Below are 15,751 nucleotides of genomic sequence, written 5' to 3'. Positions count from 1 at the left end.
AGGATGGTCGTCTGCGAATGAATGACCAGCTTATTGCAGTTAATGGGGAATCTCTTCTGGGAAAGTCCAACCACGAAGCTATGGAAACACTTAGACGATCGATGTCTATGGAAGGAAACATCCGAGGGATGATCCAATTGGTGATTCTGAGAAGACCAGAGAGACCAACAGAGGTGATACGAATCTTGATTTTCCTCAACAAACTGCCCAAATGGCCACATGAACGTGCAGACATCCACAACTAGTGTGGTAGCTCAACTCACAGTGATTCTGCAGTTGGGAAAATATGCCTCAGATGACTCTGATGGATTAATGTGTGGAACAGGTGGTTATATAGGTTAGGTATAACTAGATGGTATAAAAATGTGCATATAAAGTAAATCATTTATCAAATATAACAGGGCCCTATTATCTAGATTTTTTTTTCCTCTAGAAATTTCTAGAGCTCTGGACTTATTCATAAACTTCTTTGTGTACTTTTAGGTTGATATGCTAGCAGTGCCCATACCTTAGAAAGTTCTTAGTCAGATGTACACGTCAGTATTTAATACGAAGATCATAGTAATACAGTCAGCTCTCCACATTCTCTATACTCTATAGACAATACAAACTTGAGATTTAACTAATTTAAATGTCATCCATTCAGCAAGCTGCTTGTTCGTGTTATTAAATAAAAGGAAGTCTTCTTTTCTGAAATCTTTCATCATAATCTCTTTATGTATGGTTTTAATATCAGAAATATTTTCACTTATGTGATATGTAGGTATAAAATATTCTTGTTTACCAATTTTCCTGAACATTTCCTTCACATAAAACTCTAAATATAAAATATTCTTAAAACATTATATTTTCTAATTATTAAATACTCCTATTAGGGAAAAAAATAAAAATTTAATAATATAAAAGTTAAGAAAAATTTTAGCCAATCTCACAATATCATATGAGGATGTTATTCTCTTTACAGCCAAAATATGTTTGTAAAATACAGTATTATGCAGACTGACATAGAATATTATTAAAAGCACTACAGTTAAATATTAATTTTAATTTTAATAACAATTCAACTTAAAACTTAAAAAGTGTTTAACTTCTTCCTTTCTTATCTTTATTCCTTTTATTTCTTTCTCTTTTCCAATTGCTGTGGCTAATGTTTCCAGAACTATATTGAACAGGAGTGGTGATAATGGGCATCCTTGTCTTGTTCCTTTCATTTAGCATGAAAGTTTTCAATTTTTGACCATTTAGTATGATGTTGGCATTGGTTTCTCATAGATAGTCTTAATCAGGTTGAGATAAAGACCTTCTATTCCAAATTTTTGTAAGGTTTTGGTCATAAATGAGTGTTAGATTTTGTCGAATGCTTTTTCTACATCTATTGAGATGATCATATGGTTTTTGTCCTTGACTCTGTTATTAGTATATTACATTTATTGATTTACATATGTTGAACCATCCTTGCATCCCTGGGATAAATCCGACTTGGTCAGGGTGTATGATCTTCTTGATGACCCTCTGTATTCTGTTTACCAGTATCTTGTTGAGGATTTTTGCATCTATGTTCATTAGGGAGATTGGCCTGTAGTTCTCTTTTTTGGTTGGATCTTTCCCTGGCTTTGGAATCAAAGTAACACTTGCTTCCAGCAATGAATTTGGAAGCCTTGCTTCCCTTTCAATTTCCTTGATGAGTTTAAAGAGTAATGGGGGTAGTTCTTTTTTAAATGTCTTATAGAATTCAGCAGTGAAGCCATCAGGACCTGGGCTTTTATTTATTGGTAAATTTTTTATTACATTTTCAATTTCACTGATTGTAATTGCAGTGTTTAGAATTTCTATATCTTCTTCATTTAACTTTGGCAATTCATATGTATCTTGGAGTCTGTCCATTTCTTCTGTGTTTTACATTTTATTATAGTACAGGTTCTTGAAGTAGGTACTGATGATCCTCTGGATTTCTGCTGGGTCTGTTGTGACTTCACCTTTTTCATTCTTAATTGCATAGATTTGAGCCTTTTCTTTCCTTATTTTGATAAGGTTGGCTAAAGGTTTATCAATTTTATTTATTCTTTTGAAAAACCAACTCTTTGATTCATTGATTTTTTGTATCATTCTCTTGGTCTCCATTGCATTGATTTCTGCTCTGATCTTTATAATTTCCTCTCTTGTACAAGCTTTGGGTTTGTTGTGCTCTTCTTTTTCTAGGAGCTTGAGGTTCTGCATTAGGTTATTTATTTGAGTTCTCTCTGTTTTCCTAATATGGGCATTCAGTGCTATGAATTTCCCACATAGAACTGCTTTCCTTGTGTCCCATAGATTCCTGTATGTTGTACTGGCATTATAATTTACTTGTAGAAACTGTCTAATTTCTTCTTTAATTTCCTCTGGATTTCAACCTGCCCATACCTATCACCATTAACTAAAAACTAGACCCATACCTATCATCATGCACTGAACTAAGAGCAAAGTGGATTAAAGATCTAAATATTAAGACAGAAACACTAAACTTGCTGGAAGATAAGTTAGGTAGAACTCTTGAAGACATTGGCATAGGAAAAGACTTTATGAACAAAACCTCAGTAGCATGGGAACTAGCAGAAAGAATCAACAACCTGGATCTCATCTTATTGAAAAGCTTCTGCACTGCAAGAGAAACCACCAACAGAGCTAAGAGACAACCTACAATGTGGGAAAAAAATTTTAGCAGCTGTACCTCAGATAAAGGACTACTATCTAGAATATATAAAGAACTGAAAAATATCACCCCCCCAAATTTAAAGACCCAATTCAAAAATGGGCATCTGAAATGAACAGACATTTCTCAGGCAAAGAAGTAAAAGCAGCAAATAAATATATGAAGAAATGTTCAACATCACTGGTCATTAGAGAGACGCAGATGAAAACAACACTGAGATTCCACCTCACCCCAGAAAGAATGGCTGCTATCAAGAAATCAACCAATAACAAATGCTGGTGGGGGTGTGGGGAAAAAGGAACCCTTCTCCATTGTTGGTGGGAGTGCAGACTGGTGCAACCACTGTGGAAATCCATATGGAGATACCTCAAAGAACTAGGGCTAGAGGTCCCATTTGACCCAGCTATTCCCCTCCTGGGTATCTTCCCCCAAAGAATCATACCACAGAGATATTTGTGTACCCATGTTTATAGTGGCACAGTTCATAATAGCTAAAGCTTGGAAACAACCCAAGTGCCCATCAACTGGAAACTGGATAAAGAAGATGTGGGTTTTTTTATAAAATGGAGTACTACTCAGCCATAAAGAATGAGAAACTAGAGACATTTATAGCTAAATGGATGCATATTGAGGCCATACTCTTAATTGAAATAAATAGGACACACATGTATAAATACCAAATAGTTTCTCTAGTGTGAGAAACTGAAAGTGTAAATAAGGTTTAAAATAATTAAAATGAATAACTGATAATTTGAAATAGGAAGAAAAGGTCTAAAGGGGTAGGGGTGATGGGAGAGGAAGGGGAAAGGAAAGAAGGGAAAGGAAAAACTATGAGAAAAGAAAAAAAATGGAAATGAAATCTATGTAAATAGGGAAGGGCACACAGGTAATGGGTAAAAAATAAGAACTAAGATACATCATGTACAGGTAAAAGGACCCAATGATAAATGTAAGCATATTGTATACCTAATATGTACCAATAAAAGAATTTAAGCAAAAAAAACTTTAAAAATGAAAATATTACCAAATTAAACAGTAGTAGGTGGTAGGTGGAATCCTTGCAGTTAAAAGCTTGAGCTTGGAAGTTTTGGCTTGCTTGGGCTAAAATCCTAGGGTTGCTGTTTATTCGCTATGCGACTACATATATTCCTGAGTGTTTAGTATTGTAGATAACAAATATTGTTATCTGTCTTATCCACTAATGAGTCTTCATTTCCCAGAATATAGGTAATAGATAATAAATATTGTTGAATGAATGCAAAAGTTGTATCTGGAACCTATTTCAACTGAGAAAGCAGGTTTTGGATAGTAAAATTATAACCTGTATCTTACTTTGTTATGTTATCAACTATTGGAAAGGAGTAACCTTACTTTTTACACTCTTCTGTACATAACCTTGTAGATGTTAAATAAATGTAAATTGGCCAATTACTGGAGACTATATATAATGAAGAAGCTCATTTTCAACATTTGCGTCTGCCTAAGTGACAGAACCTTCCATGAATATTTAATGGGCTTTACTTATTTCAGAGTTAGAGTGCCCTTATCTACTGCTCCCTGCCACAGGAGAAGCGACTCCATTTGGTTTAATTTGGTTCTTCCTCTATAGGTCTGGAACCCATAGAACCCATTTATTGGAGAGAGGTGTGAAGGATAGCATGGAGGCCACAGTCATGCCTTCTGCGTATCTGTGCATCAGATCTGCCCTGAGATCCCTTTTAACAAAGATACAGAGATGAATGGAAAAGTCTGGTCTGCTCTAGAGTACCCTGTTGATGTAATGATCAAAAACAAACAAACAAACAGAGAAAGAGAGAGAGGAAGAAGCTTCTGAAAGAATTAGCTGCGGCCCCAACTCTCCTTTCCCCTAATTTCACATCTCTCTCTAAAATATATGTGATAGTGGATAGATGGACTGCACTTTGGCTCAGGCAGTTGGGAGACTTTGCCATTTGCAGATATTTTTATCTTAATTCACACAGTCTGGAGTGGATTGACATTATTCAATCAGAAGAAAGTATTAATCTTCAGTTTATGGCCTATCCTCAGAAGTGTCTTGTTAATACATTTCACCAGGGAATCGATCTAGAATAAGAACTGGGGCAAAAAGCAATTTTTATGAGGACATTTAAACAAGATCCATTTTCTCTCCCTAATATTTACATGCTTTCCATGGGGAGTGAGCAGGCACTTGACTCTTAGCTATTGAGAATCTCTGTGGTACCCATGAAGATTAAAGAGCATTATTTCTTATAAAGACAGCAGCCTAATACACAGCTTATCTTTATTAAATTTGAAAAAAAACTTTGCAGCTATTTGATCTCCCAAACCTGTCTTTTACTATGTTAAAGCATATGTTGTGTACTCATGATTTGAGTGTATTCTCCTGTGCAGCAGTAGTTGCCCTCCAGTGCAATAGAAAAGCATCCATAACCTAGAAACAGGTCTCAGCACCACTTAGACATTCAGGTCAATCAATTAGCCAGATTTGGCAAGAATGTCAAAGTGATTGTCTAAACACTGTATTGATATTTTAAAAATTAAGGAAGCTATTTAAGAAATGTCAAAATATAAAGTTGTTGTTCCCCACCCCTGCATTACCCAGTTGCACAAGATACACAGTTTTTATGAGAATGTCGTAAAGAATATGTAATGAGCCCTTGATTGAATCAAAATCATTTTAAACAGAAACATGTTTTTCAAAGGATGAGTTTGAGGTTCAATTGTAATTCTATTTGAGCCTGGAGACTTGGTATTAAAAAATAGGTTATGACCTGGTTTTGTTTTTCCCTTCCCCAAAACATGCTCCCAGCTCATCTTGGTAGAAGCAGAATATGTTTAAAAATCCATTATATTTTTTATTGGCTGGGACACTAATGGAAGGCTCCATGACAGCTCTATTTTACAGGCTGAATACTTTAATTAGGCTGTTTACTGATCAGTAGTTGGGATATCGATTGTGTCATTTGTCAAAGAGCTGGGAAAGCAGAAAAAATTTTGTTCTTGTTGTTGTTGTTAAATGAAAACACAAGGCTATGCGAAGCAATTCCTACCTCTCTTGCTTGCTAACTGAGGAGTCGCTAGCTGCTCCTGGCTTTGTTTGACTAGCAGTATAGAGGCAAAGAGCAGCACATTGGTTGTGGGAGAAGTGTGCAAAGCTTTGATCTTCAACAGCTGAAAGCATTTTAATTATTAAGAATGCATAAATAGAATGTTTTAAATATTTTGTTTCACTGAACACTGAATTTTTATAACTAAAAATAAAATATAAGCTGGGCATGGTCCGTACATGTTTATAATCCCAAGCATTCCAAGAGGTTGAGGTAGGAGGATGGCAAGTTCAAGCCCAGCCTGGGCCACTTAGTAACTTAGGGACACCTTGTGTCAAAAATTATAAACACTTAAAATTATTTTTATAAAGAGCTGTCAATGTAGCTCAGTTTGAAGGCCCTAGGTTCAATCTCCACTACTGCCAAAAATGAAAAGAAAAGAAAAATGTATAAATGAAATGAATTTTTCAAGCCAAATTCTTTTCCAGAAGGGAAGAGCATTAAGGATGAGATCTGTATTCTCATTTGTGGCATGTTTCTCTCACAAATGGTCAAGGGAACATTTGAAATAACTTCCAAATTATTTACTTTATAGAAATCTGTTAGGGAGACAAATACTATGAACCAGAGCTAAACCCAGTTCTCTGTACCACCGTCCTCTTGCAAAAGCAGCTCGAGTTCTTGGAGGCTGGCTGCCTTCTGGTACTGCATAGCACCTGTGGAAAGAAGGATTGCAGGGTGTTATTCTGGATATAGCAGTTTGAAGAAAACTGTGAATTTGCTTATAGACTGTCAGAATCCAAATAGGATGGAGAAATATGGGGGGGAAATAAATCTCAGAAGAACCACTGTCTGGCTTTGTCACTGTAGCTCTCTGTGGATCCTGGCCAAAGACCTGGCAGTGTCCACAGTGGGACACATTCGTGGCATTTCATCAGCAAAGCCTGCTTGGGTTCAGACTTGTCCTAGAGCATATGTGTGTATCTGAGGACAGCAAGAGGGAGAGGGAGCGAGGGACCAGCTGGTTGGCAGAGAAACACCATTGGCATGAACTGTATTCTTGTATTGATACTGCCACAAGCTGTACTCCCAGATGGAAAAAAATTTGAAAGAAGTCAGTTGTAAGTGCAGGGAAAGAATAATAAAGTTAATCCTCTTGTGTGTTGGCTATCAGCACTCCTAATCCTTAACACACATTGTCATAGATATTTTAACTATATTCCATATTTGTAGATGTTGTAACTGATAGGGCCATTTTGATTTTCCACCTTTGAAGACTTATGTACTAGAGATTCCTGAAAGACTATTCATAAATTGATCATTCTTTTCTTTTGCTCCAGCTGACCAAGTTGGAACGTATTTAAAAAGCAAATGTGCTTTTTATTTTTATCCCTTAGGAGACTGCTGAGTGTGGGGCATTTTCCAAGCCATGCTTTGAGAACTGTCAAAATGCTCTAACTACCTCCAGCCGAAATGAGAGTGGTATATTGCAGTCCTTTGACAATTACAGTCCACAAGATAAACAGAAAGGTAAGAGACTATCCATTTTCATCCACTCCAAATGCAGTGAGAAAACACAGAAGTGCCTTTTTATTTTAAAAAAGAAGAAAGAGGAGTTAATTAGACAAAGTGCAGACTTTGTTACTCAGAGTCATGAACGCTGACAGGTGGGTGGGAGAGCTGACTCAGAACTTGTGAATCAGATTCCTGGCAAGGCCTCCAGTTTAAGTGACAGCTTCTATGCTTGGTGCCCCAAACATGGAGGGTTATGTATAAAACAAGCCATGTCTGGAGGATCAAAGATAGCAAACTGTTAATTTCTGAAACATTCCCTCAACATTAAAATTATCAAGTACCTCTAAAAAATTTTGTGGATTTCTGTTAAATCATAAAATGGTCATAACATGGCTCGCAGATTTGTGCTTGGTTCCAAGACAAGTGGTAAATAGTTAAATACCATATCCTGTAATCATACTGTGGCAGTTGGAATGTTCTTGTTATTGTCTTACTACAGTTTCTCTTACGTGGTATAGATCACATTTCTAATGGAGCTCCATATATAAAAAACCCTAGATTTTTTTCTTTGTTTTTCAAAAATTATACTTCAGGTCACCAAGAAAATCATTTTATCTCCCTGTATATCTCTTCTTTAATAACTTTCATTTTTTTATATTGCCAAAGCAATACATATTCATGATAGAAAATTTAGAGAAAAGCAATAAAAAGAAAATTTAATATTACTCATACTTCTATATAAAAAGATTCTAATCAATAATATTTATGTGCATCTTTCAAGTCTCTTCTTCATGCAAATATGTGTACATAAAATGAAAGTAAAAGAAATTACTATATGTAATGTTTGAAGAATGAGTTTTTTAATTAATAGCACATTACAAGCATCTTACTGTGTGTGTCCTCACATATTTTATAGCATCACATTCACTAGCACTCTACTGTATGATGGTACTGTGTACTAGATAAACAAAGGATATATTTTAGACACTTAAAATGTTGCCAAAATGTAACTACATGGGAACAAGGTCTGAACTCTGAGATTGCTCTGACAGAATGGACTTGTAAACTCTGACTGAAGTTGCTCTAGAATTGGATTGTTTCATCCTAATTGGATGTTGGTTTTTTCCTTCTGAATTTCTCCATTTTGGTAAAAAGTAGTTGTAACACCTGTTACTATTTATTAAGTGTTTACTGTTAGATACTATGTTGAGTGATCAATTGACATATTCATTCAAAATGACTGATATTATGATCCTCATTTTTATAGATGAAGACATAGTCAGAAAGGGTAAATAATTGACCCAAGACTGTACACACAGACCCTGGATTCAGTTCCTGTCTCTCTGGCTTAGGATTATCTCCTAAACCACAGCATGGCCCTAAGTCACACTGATCCCTTGAAACTATTAAAGTTCTTCCACCTGATGCTAAGAATGACCATGCAGAGATGATTTTACTTTGTATTCACATAAAGAAATATGTGTCATTGTCCCCTTAAAGAAATTAAACATCTTCTTGACCAAGCAATATTTTCTTCTAAGACCTTAAAACTCAATAGCAACAGAGTCAGGATGGAACAGCAGGTTTTCCACGGAATGGGACAGTCTTCTTAATACGACACCCATGTTGGCATCATGGGCACTGATATGTGTATTAAAATGCCTCATCTTTACATATGACATACATATGTATTAAAATGCCTCATAATTTGATTAACACTTGACTCTCAAGCAATATGTGGCCCAGTGACTAAAGTTTTGGTTTTATTCCTAATTTCACCAGTGACATCCAAAGAAACATTAGACATGTTACATCCATCTTGGTTTATTTTCAATAACTATAAAATATAGTTGCTGAAGTGATATTCACTAAACATATTTTAGAGGACATAGATATACTCAAAAATGGGGTACCTCTAGAAACAATAGCAATGGCTAAAATCATGAAAATATGGAGTCAATTAAAGTGTAAAGATACACCCAGAATTGGGCATAAATGGCTTTTGACAACCACAGGGAAGTATGTCTGTTTTCTTCCTCCTGAGACCTAGATCCAGATTGAACAACATTTTTACCACTGAAAAAAACCATCAGCTCCCCAAAATGTTTCTGCTTCATTTCCTCCCCACTTTTATTTTCCAAGTTAACATAAAAAATTCTAGAATAGTTTTTGAAAAGTAGGAAAAAATCTATGATTATTTCCTTATGGATCTGTGATACAATACTAGTATCAAGAATTAGGTGTATCAAAGCATAGATTCACTAAATTTCATGTTAGAGGCCAGATGAAAATCTCTTACTTTTCATGTGAACCTATTGACTTAGAGGCAAAAAAAATATTATAACAGAATTAATAAACATAATTCTATGAAAGAATATCATTATCATCTCCTCTTTGTACTACTGATTTTGCGTTTGAGAATTACTGAGAGATCCTGAGTTTTACAGCCAGGTAAGTTGGTAACAGGTCACAGAAACTCATAAATCCTAAATATTCATTCACCACTACCAAGTTTTTAAGCATCTCCTCTAGAAAGACAAGATTAAGTCGACAAAATGCAGTGTCTGGTGAGGACAGGAACTAGTAGAGACAAAACATCAACATTTTTCCTTCTCTTTTTCCTTTCCTTTGTATATTTAAAAATTCGATGTTGATATTCTGTGTTCCATCTATTTTTTTAATAATAGTATATACCACCCACAGTTCACTGGGTATTTTGTTTTTTATTCCTGTCACACTGTTACACAGAAAAGGCATTTTTAGAACTGACATATGTAGAAATCCTAACTCTAGAAAATTCATATTTGTCTTGGAGAATTGCTAGCAGTGCTTGTAGTGGAATAAGTGTGGTGCTCCAAGTTAGTAATAAGGATGGAGGTTGTGCCCCAGTGTTTACTATAAAATCCCATTACATATTTGAATGGTAATGAGGTGCACCAACATTGTATTTCCCAAGGACTCTTGCTGGTGGATCTCACTCTAAGAACAGATTGCCTCTGGTTTGTTACCTCTCCTTCCATTGCTCTTGTCTCTCCTTTTATGCTCTTCTACTGCTTCAGCTCAAGTGCACCCCAGTCACCCACTGGCCCAGGTCTGCCCAGTATCACCCACTGAGTTAGGCCTTTTCTGCCTACCTCAATTAAGTGTATTGATTCTGTGCCATGTCCCACTAAATACATATTCCCTGAAGGAGACACATAATAGTGTAATTCTTTCTAATGTGTATCTTCCTGGAAACCAGTATGTATCCACCCATCCATAGCTTGGATGGCACTATCTCTGCAATGGTGATGAGAAATTGAATTACACTTCTCAATTTGACTGATGTTTATTGGATACCTCCTTTGTGCAGAACATACTATTAGGAATGCAAAAATGAATGTAATGCTGTTACTGCCCTCAAGAAGAGTCTAAAGTAAGGGTCAGCAAACTGTCCTTAAAGAGCTGAATGGTAAATTTTTGAAGTTTTGTTGGCCTACGGATCTCTGTTACTACTCAGCTATGTCATTGTATGTATATATCCATAGATACATAATACCCATATATGAACAAATGGGCATGACTGAGTTCAGTAAAACCTTATTTACAAAGTGCAATGGTCGACTGGTTTTCGAGCAGGACCATAATTTGCTGACCCCTTGTCTAAAGTCAAATCTCTTTTACCCACCTTGGCCTTGGTAGGATGGATCCCACAAGACAAATAACAAAAGATGGTAATTAAAAGAAAAGCCAGTTAGCCATCATTGAAGTAACTAGAAGGCACACTGTCAACATCTATGTATATATCATTAAAAAGATACCTGTATACTCAGTGAAATCCAGAAATATTATTTCTAGGAGACAAGAATTCTAGACTCTTACACTGATCATAATCCTGAATGAAGATATTGAATCAAGAGGAAAAAAGTTACATCTGAATATGTTGTTTAATACTGTACCAAAATATAGAGTCATCAAATAAAATTCTTACCTCTACACCTATTATTACTGAAAAAAACAGGGCCATATGGATGCAGTAAAAATCAAAGTTAATAATTGTAAAAAAAACTCAAAATAATCAAAGAAGAGGCTACATACAGGAAGGAGAACAGAATGAGGAGGACAAGGAGGAAGTTATGTATAGTCTAGAAGGAGAGGTACAGATGAATAGATGTTAGCTTGTTAGATCAATAAATGCATAGCTAATTACAAAGGAAGCATGCTATGAATGTTATACAGAAAGTACTTTACATAATATTAAGTAGTCCATAAACCTAAAAATGTCAGTGGATAAATAAAAAACATGAAAGTGTATTTCTTAGTCACATCACAGCCCAGTAAGGCTTTGCAGAAGGATAATGAATGTTCCATGCAGTGATCAAGGGACCTTCCATTTGTGGCTGACAATCTTCTAGCATCTTATCATTTGGCTTTTGGATGGTAGTTAGGAGAAGAAAAGAGAGGTTGAAAATGAAATTCACCATAGCAACTCATACTCCATTGGCAAGACTGGCCTAGGAGCACAGAGGCCAGAGAAATTTTATCCAGCTGTATACCCAGGAAAAGAGCATTCTCTGTCATTGTAACAGAATCACTGACAGATCCTAGGAATGTTGAAAATTTCATAGAGAAGATGTCATTTGAGGTGGACCATGGGAGAAGGGTAAGATATTGGAAGCTAGGGTGGATTTTGCAATTAGATGAGCAAAGACACTGAGACAAGTAAGCCCAAGGGAACAGTCTATAGTCTTGTTCAGCTAATGTATAAGAAGGGAAATAGTTTGCTGCCAGAAATACAGACCTGTATTCTGAAGGCAAGTATATACAGCAACTCACCTGTTCATGTCTGTGTTAACCACCAGCGTGGAAGACGGACTGAGAGATTGAGGATAGAAAGATTCAAGCTAGAAGAAAGGATGGTGTCCCAATGTGTCCTATTTGCAATACAGTCCTTCTGCTCTGTTTCCCCTTAGCAAATCTCTGCCTGCCTGACTGCATCCACACCACCAAATCACTGGATCATGGAGGTGGAAATGAAAGGGGCAGTGCTGGCCACCTTTGTTCATGATGCTGCCTCTTCCATGACACCTACTCATCAGATCTCCTGCTTCAGAGCCTCTTTCCCAGGGATATATCAGCACAGTTGCCACCACCTCCATTGCAGACTAGTGCCTGGGGCAGAGCTTAGAGCAAGTCCTAGCTAGGTGTATTCATCAGGGTTCTGCAGAGAAACAGAACCAGCTGTATATGTGTACATGTTTATAAATAAATAAGATATTGATTATAAGGAATTAGCTCACAGGATTATGGAAGCTGAAAAGTCCTTAGATCTACTTGTTGAGACAAGCTGGAGATCCAGAAGAGCTGATCATGGAGTTCTAATCTGAATCAAAGGCCTAGGAACCAGGGAAGTTGGCAGTGTGGCTCCAGTCAAAGGCCAGCAAGCCGGAGAACCAAAAAGAGCAATGTTCAGCTCAAGTGCAGATGCAAGAGAAAGGTGACATCCTGGTTCAAAGGCAGGCAGGCAGGAGTTCTCTCTTGCCCAGGGAAAAGCCACCCTTTTGTCCTGCTCAGGCCTCAGCCCACCCAGATTAGAGAGCGCAGTCTGCTTTATTTATTTAAATGTTAATTTTGTCCGAAAACTCCCAGCATTATATAAAAACCATAACTACTGCCATATTGTTTCAAGTAGCAGTTCTCAGTCATAGAGAGATTTCTGTCTTATTCCATGAATCAAGACAATCAGGCTCCACCTTTTATCAAGTATTTCACTTTAATAGACACAGAATAGAATTTATTGTTTATGGAATAAAGTTCAGCATTGACTTAGCAGTCAATGTCCAATGAAGGTATTCTTATTGTTCCTTTAAAGATTAAAATACTGAGGCTCAAAAGAAGTTGAATGAGCCAAGGATTTAGCTCAGTGGTGCCTCTGCCTGCCTCGCAACTGCAAGGTCCCAAATTTGATCTCCGGTACCAAAAAAAAAAAGAAGTTGAGTGATTTATCCAAATTCACATAGCAGTAGGAGCCAGGAGGGGAAACTTGGCAGACTTGCTCCAAATAATCATCCTCTTAAGCAGAATATTCTGTAATGCTATTCATATATTAGTTAGTATTAGTATTAATAATATTAAATGAAATAATATAATGCCTACCACAATGTTTGATACACAAGATCTCATCAAATCTTACTTATTCTTGGCCATAGTGATATTCAGGATACACATTATCTTTCTAGTAAAGAAAGCAACATGAAAAACTATGTATTTTTATTAAGTGGGAAAACAAGATTCCTAGTTTTCTGCTTGCTTATAAGGCCTTAAACCTATGTGCTTCCATAATGGCAAGGTGAAAAAAGGGTGGGGTTTTTTCCGTCAAGTGCATCTAAATAATGAGGAAAGTCTTGTAAATAAAAATGTCAAGACACAGAAGATATGACTTTGCTAATCTTGCACAAATTACAAGTCAAGAGTATGTGTTACCTTCCTAGGGGGAAAAGGTATAGAAGTCATGATGCAGGGACCTGATTGGCCAAGAGTTGCTAGTATAGACACACCTATTAGCAATTGCACATTTTCTCATGCAGAGAATATTCCTATAATACTCACTCTTCCTTCAGTTCAGGGTGAAGCATTATTTATTGCAAGAATGGTTTATGTGTTGGTTAAAATTGGGTCTGAGAGGGCCTGGGATTTAGCTCAGTGGTTCGGCCGCCTGCCTCGAAAGCGCAAGATCCTGACTTTGATCCCCAGTACCAAAAAAAAAAAAAATTGGGTCTGAGAGATGGACTGAAACAAAACCAAGGTCAGAATGGCTCCTCCCTCAGTTTACTACAGCTTCGTTTGTTCTTGTAGACCTGATGCTGCCCCATGACGAGTGGGCCGAGTGTGAACTCCTACCGTCACTCCCACCACATCCCAGTCTGGAATTGGGCCTTGAAGATTACAGCCACAGGTATTGATAAAATGATGTATTGTAAATGTTTCCCATTAGGATTTTTTGGGGAAAACTCAGCAACCTGATTTCAACTATTTCCAGAATGGGAATCTCATAGTATCTAGAATTCTTTTCCAGTGAGAGCTTCTCAGAGCTAATAGCTTAGATCGCTCATATTTTACTTCCTGAAATTTAGATTCATCTTTATATTCCTAAAATAGTCAAGAAAATGGTTGAATTTTCTTTTACAAGTTTGAAAAACTTGTAATTTGAAAACTTTGAGCAGTGGAACTCAAAGTTATATAGGAAGGCATGAAACAAAACTGCGAAAGCATAAACCTAGGGTTAGGTTTTTCTCTTTTTCTTCATTATTGGCCAACCCTAAGGGGATTTTAAAAATAGATGTTTCAAGAAAGTTAATGAAATCTAAAAATTAAAGCAACACCACATAAAATCTAAAATATTGAGAAGGGTACCCAATATTATATCCATTCTGTAATAGAAACTAAAAAAACAATAATTTTTAGGATCACATGACCATGAGGGAGGGAGATTTACTAAGCATACATACTGTTTGAATAGTGGATTTCATAGATTTTGTTCTTCTGATGAGTTTTAAAAATCATTAAATTGTCTCTTTGCTATTTTCTGTATTTATGATGGCTGTTAAAAGCAGTGTATTTTATTCCATTGTATGTCCCATGATAATCCTGTGAAATTTCTTCATTTTTCTTGCTGCAATGCTAGTGTCATTTCCATTATGCTTTTAAATACAATCTGCTAAAAATAAAGCAACACAGCAAGAGTGTAGCTAACTTTATTAGACAGAAAACTATATGTGTGTGTAGCTATCATTGATTCTTATGTTTTTGAAATCAGTTATCTTCTTAAATACAATTTCATGAACTTAATATAATTTCATAATCAAAATAATGTTCTAGATCGATATTTCTATTGCTTTCTTAAAAGAAAATGAGGACATATTTAATTTTTTTTTAAATTTATTTCCATTGTTTGCTTCAGCCCTGAATCCAAAAGGACAGTTTGATGGTATCAAAAAAAACCCCATGTTTTTAATAAGTTCATACATTCTCCTTGACCATTTATTCTGTGTTTATAGTATGTGCAAAACTATCGGGATGACACAAAGCGGAATCAGACATAAACCCTGCTCTCAACAGGCCAGTAGACCAGTGGGCAAAAGTGATTCTAGATGAGGACATCTGAAATGATACTTAAAAGAAGGTGTAATAGTTGAAAGAATCTGGGCATTTGAGGCAGAGGAGAGTGCTTCCAGGTACAGAAAACAAGGAAAATGGTAAAAATTGCCTTGACCTGAAGCATAAATCATACCTGGAGGTGAACATGAGATGACCCCAGGCAGAAAGTGAATTTCAGAGAGGGAAGGGCATGTAGAAGGAACAGTAAGGAGATGGAAGAGTAAACTGATTTGTGCAACTTACATCTTGGCTGCTTGGCTGGATGATAATGCAAAAATGACTTCTAAAGACCTCATCGGTAGATACTAAAATCTTATTGTAGGATATAAACAGACAACAGGTCTGGTGACACCTAGGCTTT

At 36.2% G+C, this 15,751-nt stretch overlaps 1 protein-coding gene across 25 annotated transcripts in view; it reads left to right on the top strand.

Moving 5' to 3' along the window:
- The window catches only part of Pard3b (par-3 family cell polarity regulator beta), a 1,069,040-nt gene that overhangs the window by 629,548 nt on the left and 423,741 nt on the right, over positions 1–15,751 (top strand). For all 25 annotated transcript variants that reach the window (XR_015449088.1, XM_087205812.1, XM_004851169.4 and 22 more), the window contains 3 exons: positions 3–173; positions 7,137–7,269; positions 14,089–14,188. Coding sequence is in view for 24 of the 25 variants with exons in the window: in XM_087205812.1 (XP_087061938.1) it covers positions 3–173; positions 7,137–7,269; positions 14,089–14,188 (404 nt within the window). In the remaining variant the exon portion in view is untranslated. The remainder of the gene's footprint in view (positions 1–2; positions 174–7,136; positions 7,270–14,088; positions 14,189–15,751) is intronic.

The sequence above is a fragment of the Heterocephalus glaber genome, unplaced genomic scaffold, assembly GCF_053883595.1.
Source record: "Heterocephalus glaber isolate CG9 unplaced genomic scaffold, H.glaber_assembly_v1.0 deba00000621, whole genome shotgun sequence".
NCBI lineage: Eukaryota > Metazoa > Chordata > Mammalia > Rodentia > Bathyergidae > Heterocephalus > Heterocephalus glaber.
Note: the sequence above shows the minus strand (reverse complement) of the source record. Positions and strands in the feature narration are given on the sequence as shown.